Genomic DNA, 23,254 nt, shown 5'->3' with positions numbered 1-23,254 from the left:
CCCAAAGTATTTGATGTCACGTTTTGAATCTCCAGTTTGGGTTTCAACATTTCCATTTCCTGCTTCATCATTTCCAGGACATGCAGCGATAGGTAACCAGAATAATTCATCGGTCTCTTCTGTGCATTTGAAAGTATTATTTCTATAGAAAACGTCTTCAGAAAATATCACATCTCTTGCTTTAATTAAAGATTTCGTATTCGGATTATACAACCTATATGCTTTAGAAAATTCTTCATATCCAATGAAGATTAGTTTCATACCTTTTGGTTCAAATTTTCCTCTTCCTGGTTCCTTTTGAAGAGTAATTGCCTCACAACCAAATATTCTGAAGTGACCGACTGACGGTTTACGACCATTACGTACCTCATATGGTGTTCTGTTATCCAATACTTTTTTTGGTGATCGATTGCGTATATATACTGCTGTCTTTACCGCTTATGCCCATAAATTTTGTGGGAGATTGGCTTTCTCCAGCATGCAGCGAGCTATTTCTACAAGAGTTCTGTTCGCTTTCTCCGCAATGCCATTTTGCTGAGGATTATACGCTACGGTTGTCTGATGGACAATACCATTTTCTGCCATGAAACTCTTGAATTTACAGTTGATATACTCTAATCCGTTGTCCCTCAGTATTGCTTTCAATTTCCGTCCACTTTGTTTTTCCGCTCGTGCCATAAAATTTCGAAATGATTCAAATGCTTCTGATTTGTGCTTTAAAAACTGAACATCTGTATATCATGAAAAATCGTCTATAAACGATATGATATACAAAGCACCTCCTTGCGATTTTATACGCATAGGACCACAGATATCAGTGTGTATTAGGTCTAATATACCTTTTGATAGCTCCCGAATGGTTTCACATTTCTTGAATTGAACTACTATGTGTCCAGCTTGCACAATTTTTCCTACTGAAAGAAAATTCGGTGTATTTTAGGCGCATACCAGACGTCGTTGATTGTAATGTCATCATTATGGGCAGATTTGGCTAGCACTGTTCCAATACCTTCAGCCTGTATTACCTCCCCTGAGGCTATAACAATGTCTTGCGATTTAGGCGTAATGTTCAAAAAATATGAAGAATCCCGGCACATGTGTGAACTTGCTCCACTATCCAATATCCACACATTGTTGTTGTTTGGTTGATAATACCAAGACCACTTAATGATTTCGCACCATATCTTGCATTCGAGTTGCATTTTGACCGAATATGGCCCTTCTTTCCGCATTTATAGCATATTAGGCTCACGTTGTTACGTTTTTTCTGGGAATCACCTTTTGAAGTCTCCAACTTTTGATTTAGCATTCTTTCCAGATGCAATTTCTGATTTTGATTTTAGCATGAAAATGTTTTCTTTATAACTTGACTCATTTTTATCGACTTGACGATGCTCACTTTCTAATATCTTTGATATTAATGTTTCCAACGTTGGTAATTTCTCCCTGCTTTCAACAGATACGAAAAAATTTTCCATTTCTTGAGGTAAACTGCTAGAAGTAAAACGCACAAGAAATCTTCCGGCATCGTAACATTGATTCCTTTCAACTTATCCACTATTGTGCAAAATTCACCAATTTGACCAGAAAACTTTTCCTTATTTGAGAATTTGAATGAATGATTGAAACAGAATGAAAAAAATTCTTCTTGAAAATATTAACATGACATAAAATATTTTCAAGGCCTACTATGCCATAATTTAATGATATAAAACATAGTAGAAAGTAGTTGAGTTGTTTCATATTCAATTTATACAACAAAAATCATCAAAATAGCGAAAATCGAGGGGTACCGTTATATGGGGGCTATACGAAGTCGTGGACCTGCACAGACAATTTTCTGTCTTATATTGTAGTATCCATTACGAACTTCGAATACCAAATTTGAAACAATTCCGGTAAATAATGCCGCTAAAATCATCAAGATACCGAAAATCGGGGGTACCGTTATATGAGGGCTATACGGAGACGTGGACCTACATGGCCCATGTTCAATACCAAAAGTCCTGCAGACATAATACACATTTGAGTAAATTTTGATCAACTTACTTCAATTCATTCGGAAGCTGGAGTGATTTCCACAGACGGTCAGGCGGACAGACGGACAGATGGACGGACATTGTTAAATAGACATAGAATTTTATGCTGATCAAGAATATACTTTGTGGGGTCTAAAATGTATATTTCGAGGCCTTACAAACGGAATGACCAACTTAATATACCCTCCATACTATGGTGGAGGGTAAAAAAATGAAGAGGATTCCAATTTTATTTGAATTTGTTAAAAAAGGAAAAAAACTAATTCAAATTAGATAAGTATAGTACAATAATCAATTTAAACTAGAGCCCCGACTTGCGTCGTTAATGGGGACCGGAGAATCGCGACGCAACTCGAAACGATGCTGAAATTTAATTTACTGAGGAAAGCAAAAACTTTTATATTTTTGATAAAAAAAAAACAAGTATGAATACATTTTAATTTAATCCATTTACTTCAAGAAATTTTTATAATTAATATAGAGAAATAACAAAACAATAAATTAAGAGAAAACATAACAAAAATAAAAGAAAATACAATTCCCTTATTTCACGCAATTTGAAAATTTGTTAACGTACAGGTGACAATCAGTGTTGCCAGAAGTTGTAAAAACGCTAAACGACAGAAAAGATGTTATATCAGGCACTGCAAATGCAAAAAACGTAGAAATCCACAATGTAGCTCGGATCGACGCAATGAAATTGCAACGACGCAAATCGAATTTTCTGGGTTTTGAAAAGCGACGCAAGTCGGGGCTCTAGTGTATTTCCAATTTTCCATAATACCTAAAAATTTTGCTATTTCAGTGCATAATCATTTAGTAAAAATTTGTGACATAATTAAGGTTCACCCTTTAATGCACCTACGTACGCACATAATATTTCGGTATGGAGTAAAGCAAAAGAATTTATGAATGAAACAAAGTATAATTACTATAACCCGTATCACCCAATATCTCATCATTTCATAAATCACCTACGTACGCACATAATATTTCGGAATGGAGTAAAGCAAAAGAATTTATGAATGAAACAAAGTATAAATACTATAAGCCGTATCACCCAATATCTCATCATCTTATAAATCATCCAAGATAGTGATCACAACAAAAATGACGAACTTCTTCGAGACCTCCAACAAGTTCAGCGTAAAACCAGTTTGCGAGTGACTTTGAATTTGTCCATTTACATCTTACAAGTAATTATAATTTGAGTCAATTTCTTTTTGCTTTTGTGTTTTTTTTTTCTTCCAGTCACCATGTATTCATCCCATTCATAATTATTTACTACCTCATAAATACGTTAGGGTGGCATTAAATCCCTTAATATTAATTCAAAAAATGCGCTTTATCTAATTCCTTACTTTGTATCTAACTTTTTTGACACAATATATTTTTCTAAAGTATATTACATTTTTAGGCATTAATTGTTGGAAAAACACTTTGTTTCAAAATACTTTGTTTTAAAATATTTCAACAAACATATTCTTCCTTGGAAAATTTTGTGACTTCTAGTTTAAAAATGTCAAAAAATTTTGTAGCATAATAGTCTTGTTCTGAATTTCAATTTGTTAACAACAATTCGTTGTGTGTTCCGCTTAAAAGGCAAATATATACCGGGAAATCTTTCCGATAATAAGAAGAGGAAAACTATATTTCCTAAGAGGTTATGGGCCTAGGGCGTTGTGGTCTGTTTTAAGCGGAGTTATTTTAGAAAATAATTGTCATGGCAACGGCTCCAATGTTCCAGATTGAGAAGCTAGATGAACATAATTATAAGACATGGTCCGTGCAAATGCGCAGTGTCCTAATTCACACAGGATGCTGGAGACATGTAAAAGGTGATGTGAAGAAAGTTTCGAACTTGACTGCAGAATAACAACAGCAATGGGATGATGTTGATGAAAAGGCTCTTGCTTCCTTGACTCTTTGTGTGAAGCCTTCGCAGCTGAACTACATCAAGAATTGCAGTACGTCAAATGATGCCTGGGAAAAGCTAAAAGATGTGTATAAACCTAGTGGTCCTATGCAAAAAGTGTCATTCTATATGAAGCTATTAAATCTCAACATGAAGGAAAGCTCAATTATGTCCGAATATTTGAACAAATTCTCTAGTATTTCAGATCAATTGGCAGAAGCTGGTATATAAATCCAGGAGGAACTTTTGGTAATAATCTTATTTTCAAGTTTGAAAAAGGATTTTGACAATTTTGTAATTGCCATGGAAACAAGGGACAGTCTTCCTACGCTGGTTCTAAAACAGAAATCGCTGGAAGAATGGGATCGGCGAGAATAAAGTACAAATGGAAGCGTACCAACAAATCAGCAAGCATTCGGAGCTGTTGGTGTCAAGGCAAAAAGAAATGGTGGTAAAAAAAGTGATCGAAGGAATGAAAAGGGTGTATGTTTTGTTTATGGCAAAAAAGGTCACTTCACTAACAAATGCAAGTTCAAAGATGGTGAATATAAATCATTCACAGTGATCGCTGTTGCTGCCGGAACGCAAACAGACAACGATTTAATGCAATGGTGTGTTGACAGTGGAGCGACAAGCCATATGTGTTCCATGAAGAATTATTTTACAAGTCTAGAAGATTCAGAAGAAACCATTATGTTAGCCGACAAGAAAGTCATCCAAGCCAAGGGAAAAGGTGAACGGATCAAAGATTACACTGAAGAATGTAATTTATTGTCCTGATTTGAATGGAAACTTTATTTCCGTAAACAAAATGGTTGAAAATGGATATTCGGTGAATTCTTTCAAAAATAGTGCTGTGAGTTCGGATGAAGGCCGTACACTTTTAAGAGCTGCCAGGAAAAATGAGTTGTTCGTCTTCGATGCTCAACTTGTAAGTAACCAAATTAGCACTTCCATTAGTCTATGGCATAGAAGATTTGGCCACCTAAATTATCAGAGCCTGAAAGAGTTATCTTCTAAGAATTTGGTCAATGGCATGACATTCAATTCATACAGTAGCGACAAATGTGATGTGTGCATGATTTGAAAAATCCATGCTGCATCCTTTCCCAAACAATCGGAGAAAAAATCAAAGGAACAAAGGAAAGAAGCGATAATGGTGGAGAATACCTTTGCAACGTATTAAACAAGTACCTTGAAACTAATGGAATTAAACGACAATTAACTGTTCCCTACACCCCACAACAAAATGGTGTAGCGGAGAGAGCAAATCGCACTTTAGTTGAAATGGACGTTGTCTTCTTATTGAATCAGGGCTTGATCAAAGATTGCAGGCCGAAGCGGTTGCTACTGGTCTGGGCGGAAACCAAATGTTGAATGTTTAAGAGTTTTTGGTTTTAAAGCTGTTGCGCTGAACAAAAACGCAAGAGGAAAGTTTCAAGAAAAAGGCGAGAAAATGGTCATGGTTGGATATTCATTATTGTCTAAAGCCTACAGGCTCTACGATCATAAATCAAAAAAAGTTGTGGAAAGACGGGACGTCATTTTTGACGAAGACAAAACAGTAGAAAGATCACAAGAACAAAAACCAGAAATGTATTTTTAAGTGCCACCTGAAAAATTTGAATCCCTGGAATCTGACGATGTGGGAGAAACACAGGAAATGAATAGAGAACTCAATGAGGAACATTCAATTTCGGATGACAATTTTCAAGAAACAGAAGATTTTTTCGGATTTACTTCTTCAGATGAGCAAGAAAATCCTGAACCTGCAACTGTCCAAAGAGGAAGAGGTAGACCAAAAATTATTAGAACTGGTAAACCTGGTTGACCCCGAAAAGAACATAACTTACTGAATAATGTGGTGGAGGATAGTATTCCTAAAACGTATAAAGAAGCAATATCCAGTAAATTATCTGCTAAATGGAAACAAGCCATGGGAAATTAAATGTTATTACATCATCAACATAATACGTGGACAATGCAAGATCTTCCGCTTGGGTGTAAGGCAATCAATTGCAAATGGGTTTATACAATCAAGAAAAATAAGAACGGACAGGTGGAGCACTGCTAGTCGCTAAAGGTTGTAGTCGGAAATTCGGCATAGACTACAATGAAACATTTTCGCCAGTGGTAAGATATTCCACTATTCGAATGCTACTTGCATTAGCGGTAGAAATAATGTGACCATTTATATTTTTCGTCAGACGCCTGCGGAATTTTGTATAAAAAAAATATGCATTTAAAAACAAATTTTATTCAAAAAGAGAGAATACGTATAAATCTAATTTATGAAATTAATCTTATGTCTAAGTATTTGTTTTATATTTGTCAGCAGAGCAAATTAGTTTTAAAATATCGGGTCTAGTTTTCAAGTAGGAATGGAGCTGATTACATTGTTTGTTCATGTTAGTCTTAGTAATTAAAATAGCTTTTAAAACTGTCACACTTAACTGCGTTTTTTCACTTGTCCATATTTTATTCATTAGGGAAAAAACTCTTTCGACAGGTGCGTTACTTCCAGGCATACATAAAACATACTCAATAATTGTGCGAAAGTTTGTGCAGTTGAGATTATTAGCACGGAAGTGTTTAAACAGCTCCACCCAACGGTCTTCAGTAGCAACATTCTCATCGTTCCAGCTCTTGATTTTTTCAACTGTGACGTAACTGGAAATAAGCGAAAACTCATCGAACACCTCAGTATCTTGGCTACTGCTAAGAAATCTTTGTGTGATCAGCAAATCCGTCACATTCTGTACGTCTTCCCAAGTAGGGACTTTTCTCAAATTTGATCATTCAAATACTGCTAGTTGTGCATTGAACTGGCACCACTGTTCCAAGTATTCTTTACTTGTCTTATAAAAATCCGCTGCCGCAGTTTTCACATTCTGCTCATCAACAGCAACGTCAGTTTTTTGTAATTTTACCAGTAGATTGCGGACGGAATGAGGAAGGAAAATCGAATTCTCTTTAAATTCTAAGTTATCTCGGAGACGAATTATTTCATTCGTAGACTCTATTGCGGACACGTTTTGTCCCTCGATTTTCAACACGGCTTGATGAAAAATCGCTGTCTGTGCGTGCAAAAAATTTACCCACAATTCAGAGCTGGGATTTTCGAAAAACGTTTTTAAAACAGTAGGGCATTTATCTATGCTCAGAATATAGGTTTTCAAAGGCTGAAATATTTTTAAAATTCTCTCAAGCGCCGGCATTAAAGCAAGCCACCTTGTTTTACTGTAGCCCAACAGTTTCTGATACACTGTGTCGGTGGAATCACAGAACTCTTTCAGAACTTCTACCCGAATGCTGTAGATGTAGAAGAATGAAAAAAATGTCACAATGATGCATTCGAAGTCAACAGGGAGACAATCTGCGGCTGTTTTGATAGCATTATGAATTATATGGGCTCCACACCCAATCCCAATGAGCTGCCTTCCGACGAATAGGTTCAATTTCGCGTAAACATTATTTATCCCTTTTCTATTCTTTCCTCCGAAATTGCAGCTTGTATTGTCTGCACAAAATGCCACAATTTTCTTATTCAAATCATTGCAAGATAATACTTCTTTCAAATAATCCACAATTATATCAGATGATTAAAGATATGCAGTGGGCTTCGTGAAGGTGTTCTTTCAATTCGTCCATCGCCATAGGTGCCAGCACATTTACAACTATAGCTTGTGATTTTGTACGGGCACATCTACATTTTTGCTCAAAACATGTTTGTATTAGATTTGAAGCACAGTCATTCGAACGAAAACTGTGGTTTCCTTGCACTGTGTGGTACGCCCACGCACCCTCCGCTGCAGCTATATCCAAGTCTTTGGAAGTCGCCAAATTTGTTCTTTTAAAAGAAGAAAGCATTGACGAGCTTGAAGCGGCAGCTTGATCAGAAAGCTTGTGTTTTTCCGATTTTAAATGCTTCTCAATATCACTGGCACCACCATGTCCAACACTAAAATCAGTACGACATTTTTCACACGTAACGTCTGATTCACCACTTCTTTGTTTTATAAATGGATACTTATTTTGCAAAGAAATGTTAAAAGTACACTTGCGTTTAGGCATTATTGTAATGTTACAATCACAAACATTGAAAATAAATTGTTTGACTTTGCTCGCCTTCTCCGACTCCGCGATGAAAAGATACCAGAACAATTTAGAGCGTCTATGCTTAGGGTACTGACAGAGTGACAGAAACTTTTTCTGTTTTTATAAGCATTTTTAATTTGGTGATTTCCCTCGTTATGCTGGAGTTAATGTCAACGCCGTCGACGACGCCGAAAAAGTTGAAACAGATTGAACTTTTTCGGCGTCGAATTTCTTACGGCGTTAAGATTAACTGCTCTCATAAAATTTCATACGATTCAATTTTTTTGACATTTGACGCCGTCGACGACGTCGACATTAACTCCAGCATTAGCATTACAAAATCTTTCGAGTTAATTTTAATGTTAATGTTGCTTGAAAAAAACTATGCAAATAAATTATATGTTCACGGGGAAAAAAATAACTCATGTATTTTTCATCAATATCCAGTATTTTCGAAAGCGGGACATTTTTGCTCTCGCTGGGGACAGCGGGACAGATAACCTCAAAGCGGGACTGTCCCGCCCAAAGCGGGACGTATGGTCACGTTAGGTAGAAAACAAAATGCATTTACATCAACTAGATGTAGTCACGGAGTATTTAAAAGGAGAATTGCACGAAGAAATCTATATTCGTCAGCCAGAAGGATTTATCGATGAGAAAAAAGTCTTGCGCATAAACGAATCCCTTTGTGGCCTTGAACAAGCGGGTCGGGAATGGAACTCAACGCTAAATAACTTTCTGTGCAAGATAGGATTTCAAAGATGTCACAACGAACCTTGTATGTATAAATCAAATCGAAGCGGTCATTCGATGTTAATAGCTGTCTACGTGGATGATTTAATAATTGGATGTGGAAATGAAAACGAAATTTTGAAACTTAAGGAAGAAGTTGCAACCAATTTTGAAGTGACTGATAAAGGACTGTTAGAGCCCTTCCTGGGAATGGAGTTTCGTCGGGATGAAAAAACCAGTGAAATTAAAATATCTCAAACCAATTTTATAAATGAAATTTTAAAGGAGTACGGTATGGAGAAATGTAGAGCAGTTTTAGTGCCCCTGACTCCTGGTTTTCAGAGCAATTGTGAAGGTGAATGCAAAAAAATAGATCCCACCGAATATCAATCTTTGATCAGCTCCCTGCTTTACTTGGCCCTGACAACTTGCCCTGATGTACTCCATTCAGTTACCAAGCTTTCGCAAAGAAATGTGGATCCCCACGTAGAACATAGGACAGCAGCCAAACACATTCTAAGATATTTAAAAGGTACTAAAGTTATAAAACTTCACTTTAGTTGTGGAAATGGCAAACTCATTGGTTACACAGATGCTGATTGGGGAGGATGTACTACAGATAGAAAGTCATGTTCTGGATCAATATTTGTTATTGGATGTTGTGTGATTTCTTGGGAATCCAAGAAGCAAGATATTGTCGCTTTGAGTAGTACGGAAGCAGAGTATGTGCCAACTTCTAAAGCATCGAAGGAAGCAGTATATATAAGCCGATTACTTCGCGAACTAGGATTTCTCCAAGAAAAGTCTGTTCCTATAAATGTCGACAATCAAGATGGTTTGCAATTTTCATATAACCTGGTTCATCATAAACGGACAAAACATGTGGACGTCAAATACCAAATACAATAAAATTGGTTTATTGTCCAACAAGAAACAGAAGATTTTTTCGGATTTACTTCTTCAGATGAGCAAGAAAATCCTGAACCTGCAACTGTCCAAAGAGGAAGAGGTAGACCAAAAATTATTACAACTGGTAAACCTGGTTGACCCCGAAAAGAACATAACTTACTGAATAATGTGGTGGAGGATAGTATTCCTAAAACGTATAAAGAAGCAATATCCAGTAAATTATCTGCTAAATGGAAACAAGCCATGGGAAATTAAATGTTATTACATCATCAACATAATACGTGGACAATGCAAGATCTTCCGCTTGGGTGTAAGGCAATCAATTGCAAATGGGTTTATACAATCAAGAAAAATAAGAACGGACAGGTGGAGCACTGCTAGTCGCTAAAGGTTGTAGTCGGAAATTCGGCATAGACTACAATGAAACATTTTCGCCAGTGGTAAGATATTCCACTATTCGAATGCTACTTGCATTAGCGGTAGAAATAATGTGACCATTTATATTTTTCGTCAGACGCCTGCGGAATTTTGTATAAAAAAATATGCATTTAAAAACAAATTTTATTCAAAAAGAGAGAATACGTATAAATCTAATTTATGAAATTAATCTTATGTCTAAGTATTTGTTTTATATTTGTCAGCAGAGCAAATTAGTTTTAAAATATCGGGTCTAGTTTTCAAGTAGGAATGGAGCTGATTACATTGTTTGTTCATGTTAGTCTTAGTAATTAAAATAGCTTTTAAAACTGTCACACTTAACTGCGTTTTTTCACTTGTCCATATTTTATTCATTAGGGAAAAAACTCTTTCGACAGGTGCGTTACTTCCAGGCATACATAAAACATACTCAATAATTGTGCGAAAGTTTGTGCAGTTGAGATTATTAGCACGGAAGTGTTTAAACAGCTCCACCCAACGGTCTTCAGTAGCAACATTCTCATCGTTCCAGCTCTTGATTTTTTCAACTGTGACGTAACTGGAAATAAGCGAAAACTCATCGAACACCTCAGTATCTTGGCTACTGCTAAGAAATCTTTGTGTGATCAGCAAATCCGTCACATTCTGTACGTCTTCCCAAGTAGGGACTTTTCTCAAATTTGATCATTCAAATACTGCTAGTTGTGCATTGAACTGGCACCACTGTTCCAAGTATTCTTTACTTGTCTTATAAAAATCCGCTGCCGCAGTTTTCACATTCTGCTCATCAACAGCAACGTCAGTTTTTTGTAATTTTACCAGTAGATTGCGGACGGAATGAGGAAGGAAAATCGAATTCTCTTTAAATTCTAAGTTATCTCGGAGACGAATTATTTCATTCGTAGACTCTATTGCGGACACGTTTTGTCCCTCGATTTTCAACACGGCTTGATGAAAAATCGCTGTCTGTGCGTGCAAAAAATTTACCCACAATTCAGAGCTGGGATTTTCGAAAAACGTTTTTAAAACAGTAGGGCATTTATCTATGCTCAGAATATAGGTTTTCAAAGGCTGAAATATTTTTAAAATTCTCTCAAGCGCCGGCATTAAAGCAAGCCACCTTGTTTTACTGTAGCCCAACAGTTTCTGATACACTGTGTCGGTGGAATCACAGAACTCTTTCAGAACTTCTACCCGAATGCTGTAGATGTAGAAGAATGAAAAAAATGTCACAATGATGCATTCGAAGTCAACAGGGAGACAATCTGCGGCTGTTTTGATAGCATTATGAATTATATGGGCTCCACACCCAATCCCAATGAGCTGCCTTCCGACGAATAGGTTCAATTTCGCGTAAACATTATTTATCCCTTTTCTATTCTTTCCTCCGAAATTGCAGCTTGTATTGTCTGCACAAAATGCCACAATTTTCTTATTCAAATCATTGCAAGATAATACTTCTTTCAAATAATCCACAATTATATCAGATGATTAAAGATATGCAGTGGGCTTCGTGAAGGTGTTCTTTCAATTCGTCCATCGCCATAGGTGCCAGCACATTTACAACTATAGCTTGTGATTTTGTACGGGCACATCTAAATTTTTGCTCAAAACATGTTTGTATTAGATTTGAAGCACAGTCATTCGAACGAAAACTGTGGTTTCCTTGCACTGTGTGGTACGCCCACGCACCCTCCGCTGCAGCTATATCCAAGTCTTTGGAAGTCGCCAAATTTGTTCTTTTAAAAGAAGAAAGCATTGACGAGCTTGAAGCGGTAGCTTGATCAGAAAGCTTGTGTTTTTCCGATTTTAAATGCTTCTCAATATCACTGGCACCACCATGTCCAACACTAAAATCAGTACGACATTTTTCACACGTAACGTCTGATTCACCACTTCTTTGTTTTATAAATGGATACTTATTTTGCAAAGAAATGTTAAAAGTACACTTGCGTTTAGGCATTATTGTAATGTTACAATCACAAACATTGAAAATAAATTGTTTGACTTTGCTCGCCTTCTCCGACTCCGCGATGAAAAGATACCAGAACAATTTAGAGCGTCTATGCTTAGGGTACTGACAGAGTGACAGAAACTTTTTCTGTTTTTATAAGCATTTTTAATTTGGTGATTTCCCTCGTTATGCTGGAGTTAATGTCAACGCCGTCGACGACGCCGAAAAAGTTGAAACAGATTGAACTTTTTCGGCGTCGAATTTCTTACGGCGTTAAGATTAACTGCTCTCATAAAATTTCATACGATTCAATTTTTTTGACATTTGACGCCGTCGACGACGTCGACATTAACTCCAGCATTAGCATTACAAAATCTTTCGAGTTAATTTTAATGTTAATGTTGCTTGAAAAAAACTATGCAAATAAATTATATGTTCACGGGGAAAAAAATAACTCATGTATTTTTCATCAATATCCAGTATTTTCGAAAGCGGGACATTTTTGCTCTCGCTGGGGACAGCGGGACAGATAACCTCAAAGCGGGACTGTCCCGCCCAAAGCGGGACGTATGGTCACGTTAGGTAGAAAACAAAATGCATTTACATCAACTAGATGTAGTCACGGAGTATTTAAAAGGAGAATTGCACGAAGAAATCTATATTCGTCAGCCAGAAGGATTTATCGATGAGAAAAAAGTCTTGCGCATAAACGAATCCCTTTGTGGCCTTGAACAAGCGGGTCGGGAATGGAACTCAACGCTAAATAACTTTCTGTGCAAGATAGGATTTCAAAGATGTCACAACGAACCTTGTATGTATAAATCAAATCGAAGCGGTCATTCGATGTTAATAGCTGTCTACGTGGATGATTTAATAATTGGATGTGGAAATGAAAACGAAATTTTGAAACTTAAGGAAGAAGTTGCAACCAATTTTGAAGTGACTGATAAAGGACTGTTAGAGCCCTTCCTGGGAATGGAGTTTCGTCGGGATGAAAAAACCAGTGAAATTAAAATATCTCAAACCAATTTTATAAATGAAATTTTAAAGGAGTACGGTATGGAGAAATGTAGAGCAGTTTTAGTGCCCCTGACTCCTGGTTTTCAGAGCAATTGTGAAGGTGAATGCAAAAAAATAGATCCCACCGAATATCAATCTTTGATCAGCTCCCTGCTTTACTTGGCCCTGACAACTTGCCCTGATGTACTCCATTCAGTTACCAAGCTTTCGCAAAGAAATGTGGATCCCCACGTAGAACATAGGACAGCAGCCAAACACATTCTAAGATATTTAAAAGGTACTAAAGTTATAAAACTTCACTTTAGTTGTGGAAATGGCAAACTCATTGGTTACACAGATGCTGATTGGGGAGGATGTACTACAGATAGAAAGTCATGTTCTGGATCAATATTTGTTATTGGATGTTGTGTGATTTCTTGGGAATCCAAGAAGCAAGATATTGTCGCTTTGAGTAGTACGGAAGCAGAGTATGTGCCAACTTCTAAAGCATCGAAGGAAGCAGTATATATAAGCCGATTACTTCGCGAACTAGGATTTCTCCAAGAAAAGTCTGTTCCTATAAATGTCGACAATCAAGATGGTTTGCAATTTTCATATAACCTGGTTCATCATAAACGGACAAAACATGTGGACGTCAAATACCAAATACAATAAAATTGGTTTATTGTCCAACAAATGATACGGTTGCCGACATATTTACGAAAAACCTAGCAAAGTTGAAACATCAAAAATTTGTCAGTTTAATCAATTTTAATTAAATCAAAACATGATCAATATGCATGTTGTGGTGGAGTATTGGAAAAACACTTTGTTTCAATATACTTAAATATTTCAACAAACATATTCTTCTTTGGAAAATTTTGTGACTTCTAGTTTGAAAATGTCAAACAATTTTGTAGCATAACAGTCTTGTTCTGAATTTCAATTTGTTAACAACAATTCGTTACTTAAAAAATATTCTATGAAACCTAATATCGTTGTGTGTTCCGCTTAAAATCCAAATATATACGGGGAAATCTTTCCGATAATAAGAAGAGGAAAACTATATTTCCTAAGATTAATTACACTGCAGTCGACTCCGCTTTACTGGAAAATATCGGATAATTGAAATTGAGTTCCTGCACCATTACAATTTTAGGTCACTTTCTTATTATTTACTTCTCATTACTGAAACTCCGTATAACTGAAAATATCGGATAAGTGAAATGGTGGTTGATTAAATAAATATTGCAATTTAACGATTTGTTAAAATATTGCAATTTCTATTGAAATCACTCCGCTTTACTGAAAAAAAAAACAAATATTGCCATCTATTTTTCAATTACTAGATAATGCCATCTAGTTTACATAATTATAACTGAACAAACTCACTGGAAAAGAGGAGAATGACGAAACCTGCGTGAAGTTAGCAACGTTGCTAACTATCGATAACATCGAATTTCATCAAACTACAGGGTGACTCAGAACATCGAAATTTTACATTTAATACTTTTTTTTCAACTGTGGGTCAGAGAAAAAACCTGAAACCGATTTGAAAAAAAAATTAATTTATGAAATTATGAATGAAAAAGTCGATGAAATAAACAAATTTTGTTCGATAGTGAATTCTCATACCCCAGTTATTAATTCCATACATAACATCGCAAATCAGTTAATGATACAACAACATTTTCAAATTCTGATATTTAACTGGTGGTCACGCAAGTGCAAGGTAGATCTACAATGTAGTCGCAACAGCCCAGCTGACGGCACCTTTAAATGTCAAAACAAGTTGTTGTAATGCTGAATTCGCCCTAAATGAATGCAACACAAAAACAAAGTTTGTAAATGTACGCGGAATAATGTGTGCACCGTTTGACTTTTTTTACTACACTGATTTATTCATTTAAAATAATTCTTAAGTTCTACTTAAGATAATTTTCCTTAACCTAGTCTAGCATAAAGTGTAAGAGAGAGAGAGAGAAATAGAGAGATACAAATGTACACATCCCTGTGCACCATGCCGCCATAAACCCTAAGGGAGGTCATAAAACATGCGTAGCTATCTCACTTGTGGTAAGCAAACATGCTACACTTGCTTATCAGTATGAGTTAAGATCTCATTCCGTAATCTAACTCAAACATACCACATGCAGCAATTGAATTATTTATTTCTAACTCAAAGGTCTGCTCGCCACATGTTCTTATCGTATTTAATGTGGACTGTATTAAAAAGATCCCTGTTTAACTAACCCTTCTCTTCTACACTAGGTAGACCCCGCTATCCTCTTTTATTATAAAAACATGTTCACTTATCCGTGAACATTCTTGGCAGGGGCAAAAGTACATATAAAATATAAAAATGATCAAAAGTTAAATAAATCTAAGGGAACTGACATTTTAAGAGAAAAGAAATTATGTTATGGCACCCAGGAAACTCCTCCATCTTTCCAGCCGGTCTATCTTGAACGTCCCACCTCCTTTGTCTGCCGGCTTTAATTTCCAGGCTGAATCCGTTTTATGCGTCGTCCTCTTTCTGTTGCGAAAAATGTCATCGTTCTCTCGCAACGCCATCTTACAGTCCTTAAACAGTTTATCGCCCCAGAGTTCATAATTTCTTGTCTCTCCAGCCTGCCTTTTTCTAGCTGCATGATTTCCACAAGGCATCTTCATGGCAACTTTCGCTTCCTTGAGCACCTTATGGCCCCAGCGACACAGATAGATATCCTTATTCTTCTTCATCTCGATTGTAAACAGCTTATCTTCGACCTCTGATTCCAACGCCAAATATTGTTGTTCCAAAAACTGAATAACGTCACTTAACTTTTGTGTTTCTCTTGGCTTTCTTGTTTGCTGTTTCCTTAAAATAACCCTTGCGAAAAATACTTCGGTGTTTTCCAATTGTATATTGACGGATTTAAGGCATTGAATGCTATTCTTTGTTGTGTTCAGCATCTACTTCACGCTCTTAGTGGACTCACTATCCATTGTTGGCTGATCCAAAATGTCATCCACCATCTTATTGAATAGCACCCTCCGATTCTCGTATGTTAATTTCAACAACTGTAGCGCCTCGTCATAAAAGTTGTCCTGCGTCCTTAGATGTTGTATTATATGACTCGCCTCTCCTTTTACCGCCGCCTTTAGCCTATGCATTTTTTCCACGTTGGTGTAGTACGGTGCATCGTGCACTAGGCTCTTGAAAAGATCATGAAACGATTCCCATTCACTTATATCACCACTGAATGTGGGAACTCCAATTTCCCTTTTATAGATGATGGTGTACGGCTGCTCCACCCTTTCTGCTATTTTTGACTGAGCTTCTCTGATCGCTGCTAACATTTTTGATTTCTTCATTAACAGTCGTCTCCATTGTTCCTGAATTTCTGGATCGGTTAGTATCTCTCTTTCCGCGGTCTTCACAATATTTCCGATAAAATTAAATGCTGTCTCTATATCCTTTTCTGTCTCTAGGCTATCCATCAGTATCATAGTACATTCCACCTCTCGTATGATCCCTCTAGCCTCTAACTCGATCTTGGTCGGTGCCGAGCTTTCCAACGAATCGTACTCCCGTGAGTATGACCCCACAGCCACATCCCTTTTGCCTGACTCCCTTATGTTCAGATTTGAAGCCCCCTCGTCGCTTTTGCTCGCCAACACCGCCGTTTCTTCCATATCTCGGATGATCCCTCTTGCCTCTAACTCCATCTTGGTCGATGCCGAGCTTTCCAACGAATCGTCCTCCCGGGAGTATGACCCCACAGTCACATCCCTTATGTCTGACGCCTTTTTGCCCAGATGTGAGGCCCCCTCTTCGTGTTTGCTCGCCGTCACCGCCGTTTCTCTTGCCGTAATCTCCTTTTGACTCCGCATACTAGGGAAATTTCATTGAATGCTCCTTGCACCCAATTCTTCCCTTTCCTCTATTTCGGGTCGTAGGTTTTGAGTCTCCATTCCTTTATCATCCTTATTGTCTGTCGCCATCAATTTATTGTCTGCTCCAGTTTATTCAGCTTCTGTTGAGTCTTCCGAAAGCAATTTTTGAGATCTTAATTCTCCTGTTTTAATTTCATCAATTGTTTTCTCAATTTCCTGCATCAATTCTCGGGTGTAGCCGTATTCATCTTTTTTGTAATAGTCACCATATTTAAACGGTTTCGACATCAATATCTCGTGATTTTTTAGGAAAATGTCCCATATTCCTCTAGCAGTTCTTTCCATTACGGACACTCTACGAGTGCGCATTGGATCTTTCAGCTGGTGCTTAATTTTCACCAGACTGTCGACTATGTCTCTTTGGTTCTTTTTATCAGGGTTTCAGTTTTGTCCATTTTGTTATACGTTTCATTTATTTTGCTGATTCTTTTATTATTATTATTTTATGTTAAGGCTCGATGGACCAGATGTACGCGGAATAATGTGTGCACCGTTTGACTATTTTTACTACACTGATTTATTCATTTAAAATAATTCTTAAGTTCTACTTATGATCATTTTCCTTAACATAGTCTAGCATAAAGTGTAAGAGAGAGAGAGAGAAATAGAGAGATACAAATGTACACATGCCTGTGCACCATGCCGCCATTAACCCTAGGGGAGGTCATAAAACATGCGTAGCTATCTCACTTGTGGCAAGCAAACATGCTACACTTGTTTATCAGTATGAGTTAAGATCTCATTCCGTAATCTAACTCAAACATACCACATGCAGCAATTGAATTATTTATTTCTAACTCAAAGGTCTGCTCGCCACATGTTCTTATCGTATTTAATGTGGACTGTATTAAAAAGATCCCTGTTTAACTAACCTTTCTCTTCTACACTAGGTAGACCCCGCTATTCTCTTTTATTATAAAAACATGTTCACTTATCCGTGAACACTAAAAGTATTCTTTTCTGACCTGATAACCAGTAAAATTTTTTTTTTTTAAATGAAAAAGGAAACGTTGTTGTTGTTTGGTATTATGTTGTTGGCTATTGGCCAAATTATTGAGATTTTGATTACTGATATTCATATTCTGCTGTTGTGGTGCATGTATGGCCATATGCATTGGAGTGTTGGTGCCCTGATTTTGCATGGAACAATTCGAGAATTGTTTTTCATTTACCACCAGTGAAATATCAGAATTTGAAAATGTTGTTGTATCATAAACTGATTTGCGATGTTATGTATGGAATTAATAACTGGGGTATGAGAATTCATTATGAAACAAAATTTGTTTGTTTTATGGACTTTTTCATTCATAATTTTATAAATTAATTTTGTTTTCAAATCGGTTTCAGGTTTTTTCTCTGATGCACAGTTGAAAAAAAGTATAAATGTGAAATTTCGATGTTCTGAGTCACCCTGTAATTTTGGTGAAATTCGATGTTATCGATAGTTAGCAACTTTGCTAACTTCGCGCAGGTGTAAGGTAGATCTACAAGGTAGTCGCATCAGCCCAGCTGACGGCACCTTTAAATGTCAAAACAAGTTGTTGTAATGCTGAATTCGCCCTAAATAAATGCAACACAAAAACAAAGTTTGTTTATGTCTTCTTCACTAAAAGTATTTTTTTCTGACCTGATTACCTCTAAAAAAATTAAAAAAATGAAAAAGGAAAAGATTTTGTTGTTTGGTATTATGTTGTTGGCTATTGGCCAAATTATTGAGATTTTGATTACTGATATTCATATTCTGCTGTTGTGGTGCATGTATGGCCATATGCATTGGAGTGTTGGTGCCCTGATTTTGCATGGAACAATTCGAGAATTGTTTTTCATTTACCACCAGTGAAATATCAGAATTTGAAAATGTTGTTGTATCATAAACTGATTTGCGATGTTATGTATGGAATTAATAACTGGGGTATGAGAATTCATTATGAAACAAAATTTGTTTGTTTTATGGACTTTTTCATTCATAATTTTATAAATTAATTTTGTTTTCAAATCGGTTTCAGGTTTTTTCTCTGATGCACAGTTGAAAAAAAGTATAAATGTGAAATTTCGATGTTCTGAGTCACCCTGTAATTTTGGTGAAATTCGATGTTATCGATAGTTAGCAACTTTGCTAACTTCGCGCAGGTGTAAGGTAGATCTACAAGGTAGTCGCATCAGCCCAGCTGACGGCACCTTTAAATGTCAAAACAAGTTGTTGTAATGCTGAATTCGCCCTAAATAAATGCAACACAAAAACAAAGTTTGTTTATGTCTTCTTCACTAAAAGTATTTTTTTCTGACCTGATTACCTCTAAAAAAATTAAAAAAATGAAAAAGGAAAAGATTTTGTTGTTTGGTATTATGTTGTTGGCTATTGGCCAAATTATTGAGATTTTGATTACTGATATTCATATTCTGCTGTTGTGGTGTATGTATGGCCATATGCATTGGAGTGTTGGTGCCCTGATTTTGCATGGAACAATTCGAGATTTGTTGTTACTGCTGCTACATATGTACACTGTTAACATGCGATACATTTTGGGCAATGTCGCTGGAGATGTTGGCGGGTAAATCCATATCTTGTGGTGCAATTTAATTCAAATCCTAGGTGTTTAGATTATGTTCAGCACTGGCCTTAAAATGTAATTTAGCTTGGACATTTCCAGGCGGCCCAGACGTAGAAGATATTATGCTAGGAACACAATTGGAGCGAACGACGAATTTCGCCCTACGCGGCGACAAAATGAGCCACGAAAATTCGTCGTATGGAACACAATACCGACGAAATTATAAAACAGCTGATCAAGTTGTTTACTTTTTGCTCATTTGTTGACTACAATGAAAATTATACAAGAACTCATAATTCTTTATTATTTCAGTTATGTCCATCTTCTCTATTATAAATTCACTGATATCCATCTTCACTCAGGCGCAAGTGCACAAATAAATAAACAAATTATTTATGTTTTTTATACGAATAACAGATAGTAGAGTGACCATAACAAATTCTAAAGTAAAAAGTAACTTTATTTACTAAAACACATAAAATTCGTACAAGTATGGCCACCTTGTACTGTTTTGTCGCCGTTCGCCGGCGTATGAAATAGAAATAAAGCTAATTGAGTTCGCGGCGACCGACGAAATTTTCGCCGGCGCCGTGATTGTGTGCACTTCCATATACACATATGTTTTTTATTTTTGACGACGAACATACGCCGCGAAAAAATTCGTCGTTCGCTCCAATTGTGTTTCTAGCATTACAGTTGTGGGTTTGTATAAACATGTCGAGGGCTGACTATCAACTTGGGACTTTTGCAATGGTCCCCGAGAGTCATAATTACTTAGATTAATTTCCACACACAACATAAAATGTAAACAATCATCTCGTTTCTGATTGGTTGAAACAAATTTGCCGCAAACTTTAAATGTCATGGCGAATATATATTTTTCGCCTTAGATGCCAATTTTGACATTTAAGAGTACCACAAAAGTTGCTTTGTTGTAGCAATTCACCGATGCGGTTACCTGTTAGATCTACCTTGCGCAGGTGTTTAAATTTCACATTTTTACGCGATTAACTACGATTTTCGATTATATCGAAATAAACCGATTTTCGATTATATCGAAACAAATTGTAAAACTAGTAGATTCTAATGATGAACTTCAATTGAACTTGGTCATTTGGGAAGTACGCAATGATGATTGCGAGAACAATTAATAAGTTAATAGTAAGCTTTATTATTTTCATTGTTTTTAAACTAGTTAAATATGTTTGGTGTTATTAGAACAGCGGATTGCATTTTCGCCGAGACTTACATTTGGTGCCAATTGTTGTGGAGCAGACAGGGCGCGGTGAACGGGCATATGATATATTTTCTCGATTGCTCAAAGAACGCATAATATGTTTAATGGGACCAATACATGATGACTTAAGTTCATTAGTGGTAGCCCAGCTATTGTTTCTTCAAGCGGAACATTCAAATAAGCCTATCCACATGTATATAAATTCTCCAGGTGGCGTTGTCACAGCCGGTTTGGCTATATACGACACAATGCAATACGTAAAACCACCAATTGCAACATGGTGTGTTGGACAAGCATCGTCCATGGGTTCATTGCTTCTTACGGCGGGTGCCCCAGGCATGCGTTATTCTCTTCCAAACGCAAGAATAATGATACATCAACCATCTGGGGGCGCGCAGGTAATTGTTTTTCTCTTATTTATTATTTACTAGTAAAAATTTGAATTTTTAACAATTATTTGGCCAAGTAGGGTTAGAACCCTCGCTGACAATTGCATGTGCCCATAATGCTTAAATTTTTTATCACTTTTTATTTGTATATGAATATAGATATACATATTTACAAGTTCTAGGAAAGGTATGGCCAGACAGGATTTGGAACATTTGTAAGGGTTTTTGGAACAACTATAGGTATCACACATTTTGCTAAGAGGTTAACCCATTGTATAATTCGTGCGGTGAAAATCAGTATATAATAATTGGTAGTATCTACTATACCTAAACGGAAAATTAATTCTAATAGATGAGATTAGGAAATCTACATTACCATTTAATATTTTAAGTGTAGGCAATCTAATTAATTTTAGCCTGCTAGCATAGGAAGGCAAAACAAAATCATTATTCCAATGTAAACCTCGTAAAGCAAATAGCTGAAATTGATTTTGCACGGATTCTATTTCATCTGAGTATATTGCATATTGAGGATCCCATACAACATAACCGTATTCTAATATAGGTCTAACAAGAGACGTAATTAACTGTTTTGTTACATATGGATCAAAAAATTCTTTGGCCCACCGTTTAACAAAACCTAAAACACCATTTGCTTTATTTATCATTGTTATTACATGGCTATTAAATTTTAATTTTGGATCCATCAAGAGGCCTAGATCTACATATAAATCTACAGTTGGTAATGAAATTCCGTCAATATTATATTGTAATATCAGAGAAGAAGATCTGGTGAAGCACATATGCTTACATTTGCTTAAATTTAACTCCATACAATTTAACCTGCACCATTGAAAAAGGCTATTTAAATCGTTTTGAAGTAAACTAGCTTGTTTATTACAATTATGGGAAATGAATAATTTAACATCATCTGCGTACTTTAACAATTTAGAGTAATTTATGGAATTATGTAAATCGTTGGTAAATAAAAGAAAGAGGACCGGTCCATTTGACTAAGTTTGTGTTGAAACCCATATAATTTAATTTATATATTAGGAGTTCATGGTTAACCCAATCAAAAGCTTTACTAAAATCGCTATAAATTGTATCAGTTTGTTTACGCTGAACAAATCCTTTTATTACTGTTGACGTAAATTGTATAAGATTTGTTGTAGTTGAAAGACCACTACGAAAACCATGCTGATATGGACTCAATATAGATTGAATTTTCAGTGAAATTACTGCAGTAATTAATTTATCAAACAATTTTGGAATGGCAATCAATTTTGCAATTCCTCTATAATTTGACACATTTTTCCAGAAAGTAGGAATGTGACCAAATTTAAGTGAATAATTAAACAATATAGTTAAAGGAAGTGCTAATGTTTCTAAACAATATTTAAGAATTATATTATTATTATTATATATGCCATCCGGTCCTGGACATTTAATCGATTTTAAACTACGCAGACTATTGGCCACCCCTTGTCGTTGTAGAAAAGGCATAACAATTTAATCAGCCAGTGATAACTTACAAGGATACGAATCTTTATCTTGGCAAGATGTACTGGAATAGGTTGTGGCAAAAAAATCTGCGAAACATTCAGCAATATCTGTGCCTGTGACTAATTCTTTATTATTATATTTCAATACTGAGGAATTTGAGGAAACTTTTCGCTTTAGATTAACAGAATCATAAAAAGATTTAGGATGGATTTAAAATTATTTTTAATCTTGTCTAGGAAAATATTATACAATATACGAGACTCTAAAGTATATTTAGATCTAGCAACAGAGTAATTAGTGTAGTCTATTGTTAAGCCTGATTTTTTATATTTACGAAAAAGGTAATTTTTAGAATTTTTTAAACTTGATAACTCAGGGGTTATCCATGGATATTTATTTGAATTTTTAACTCTAGTAGTTGTAACACATTCCAGTTTAAAACTATTTAAAATATCATAAAATTTGTCAATTACATATTCTAGATCTTTATGGCTGTTACACAGGCACACAGAAGCCCAATTTACGGAGGAAATGAGAGTATTAAGTTTTTTGTTGTTGCAAAATTGTC

At 36.0% G+C, this 23,254-nt stretch overlaps 1 protein-coding gene across 2 annotated transcripts in view; it reads left to right on the top strand.

The window, feature by feature from the left end:
- The first annotated feature begins 20,568 nt into the window (after positions 1 to 20,568).
- Positions 20,569 to 23,254, top strand: part of LOC101895505 (ATP-dependent Clp protease proteolytic subunit) — an 86,523-nt gene continuing 83,837 nt past the window's right edge. The window contains exons 1-2 of one of the 2 annotated variants that reach the window (XM_059130005.1): positions 20,569 to 20,715; positions 20,773 to 21,189. In XM_059130005.1, coding sequence (XP_058985988.1) covers positions 20,683 to 20,715; positions 20,773 to 21,189 — 450 coding nt within the window. In that variant the 5' untranslated portion in view covers positions 20,569 to 20,682. Of the gene's footprint in view, positions 20,716 to 20,772; positions 21,190 to 23,254 lie in introns of those variants that run through there. The other variant, XM_059130003.1, reaches the window with a different exon arrangement.

Source organism: Musca domestica, unplaced genomic scaffold, assembly GCF_030504385.1.
Source record: "Musca domestica strain aabys unplaced genomic scaffold, Musca_domestica.polishedcontigs.V.1.1 11, whole genome shotgun sequence".
In the NCBI taxonomy this organism is placed as follows: domain Eukaryota; kingdom Metazoa; phylum Arthropoda; class Insecta; order Diptera; family Muscidae; genus Musca; species Musca domestica.
Note: the sequence above shows the minus strand (reverse complement) of the source record. Positions and strands in the feature narration are given on the sequence as shown.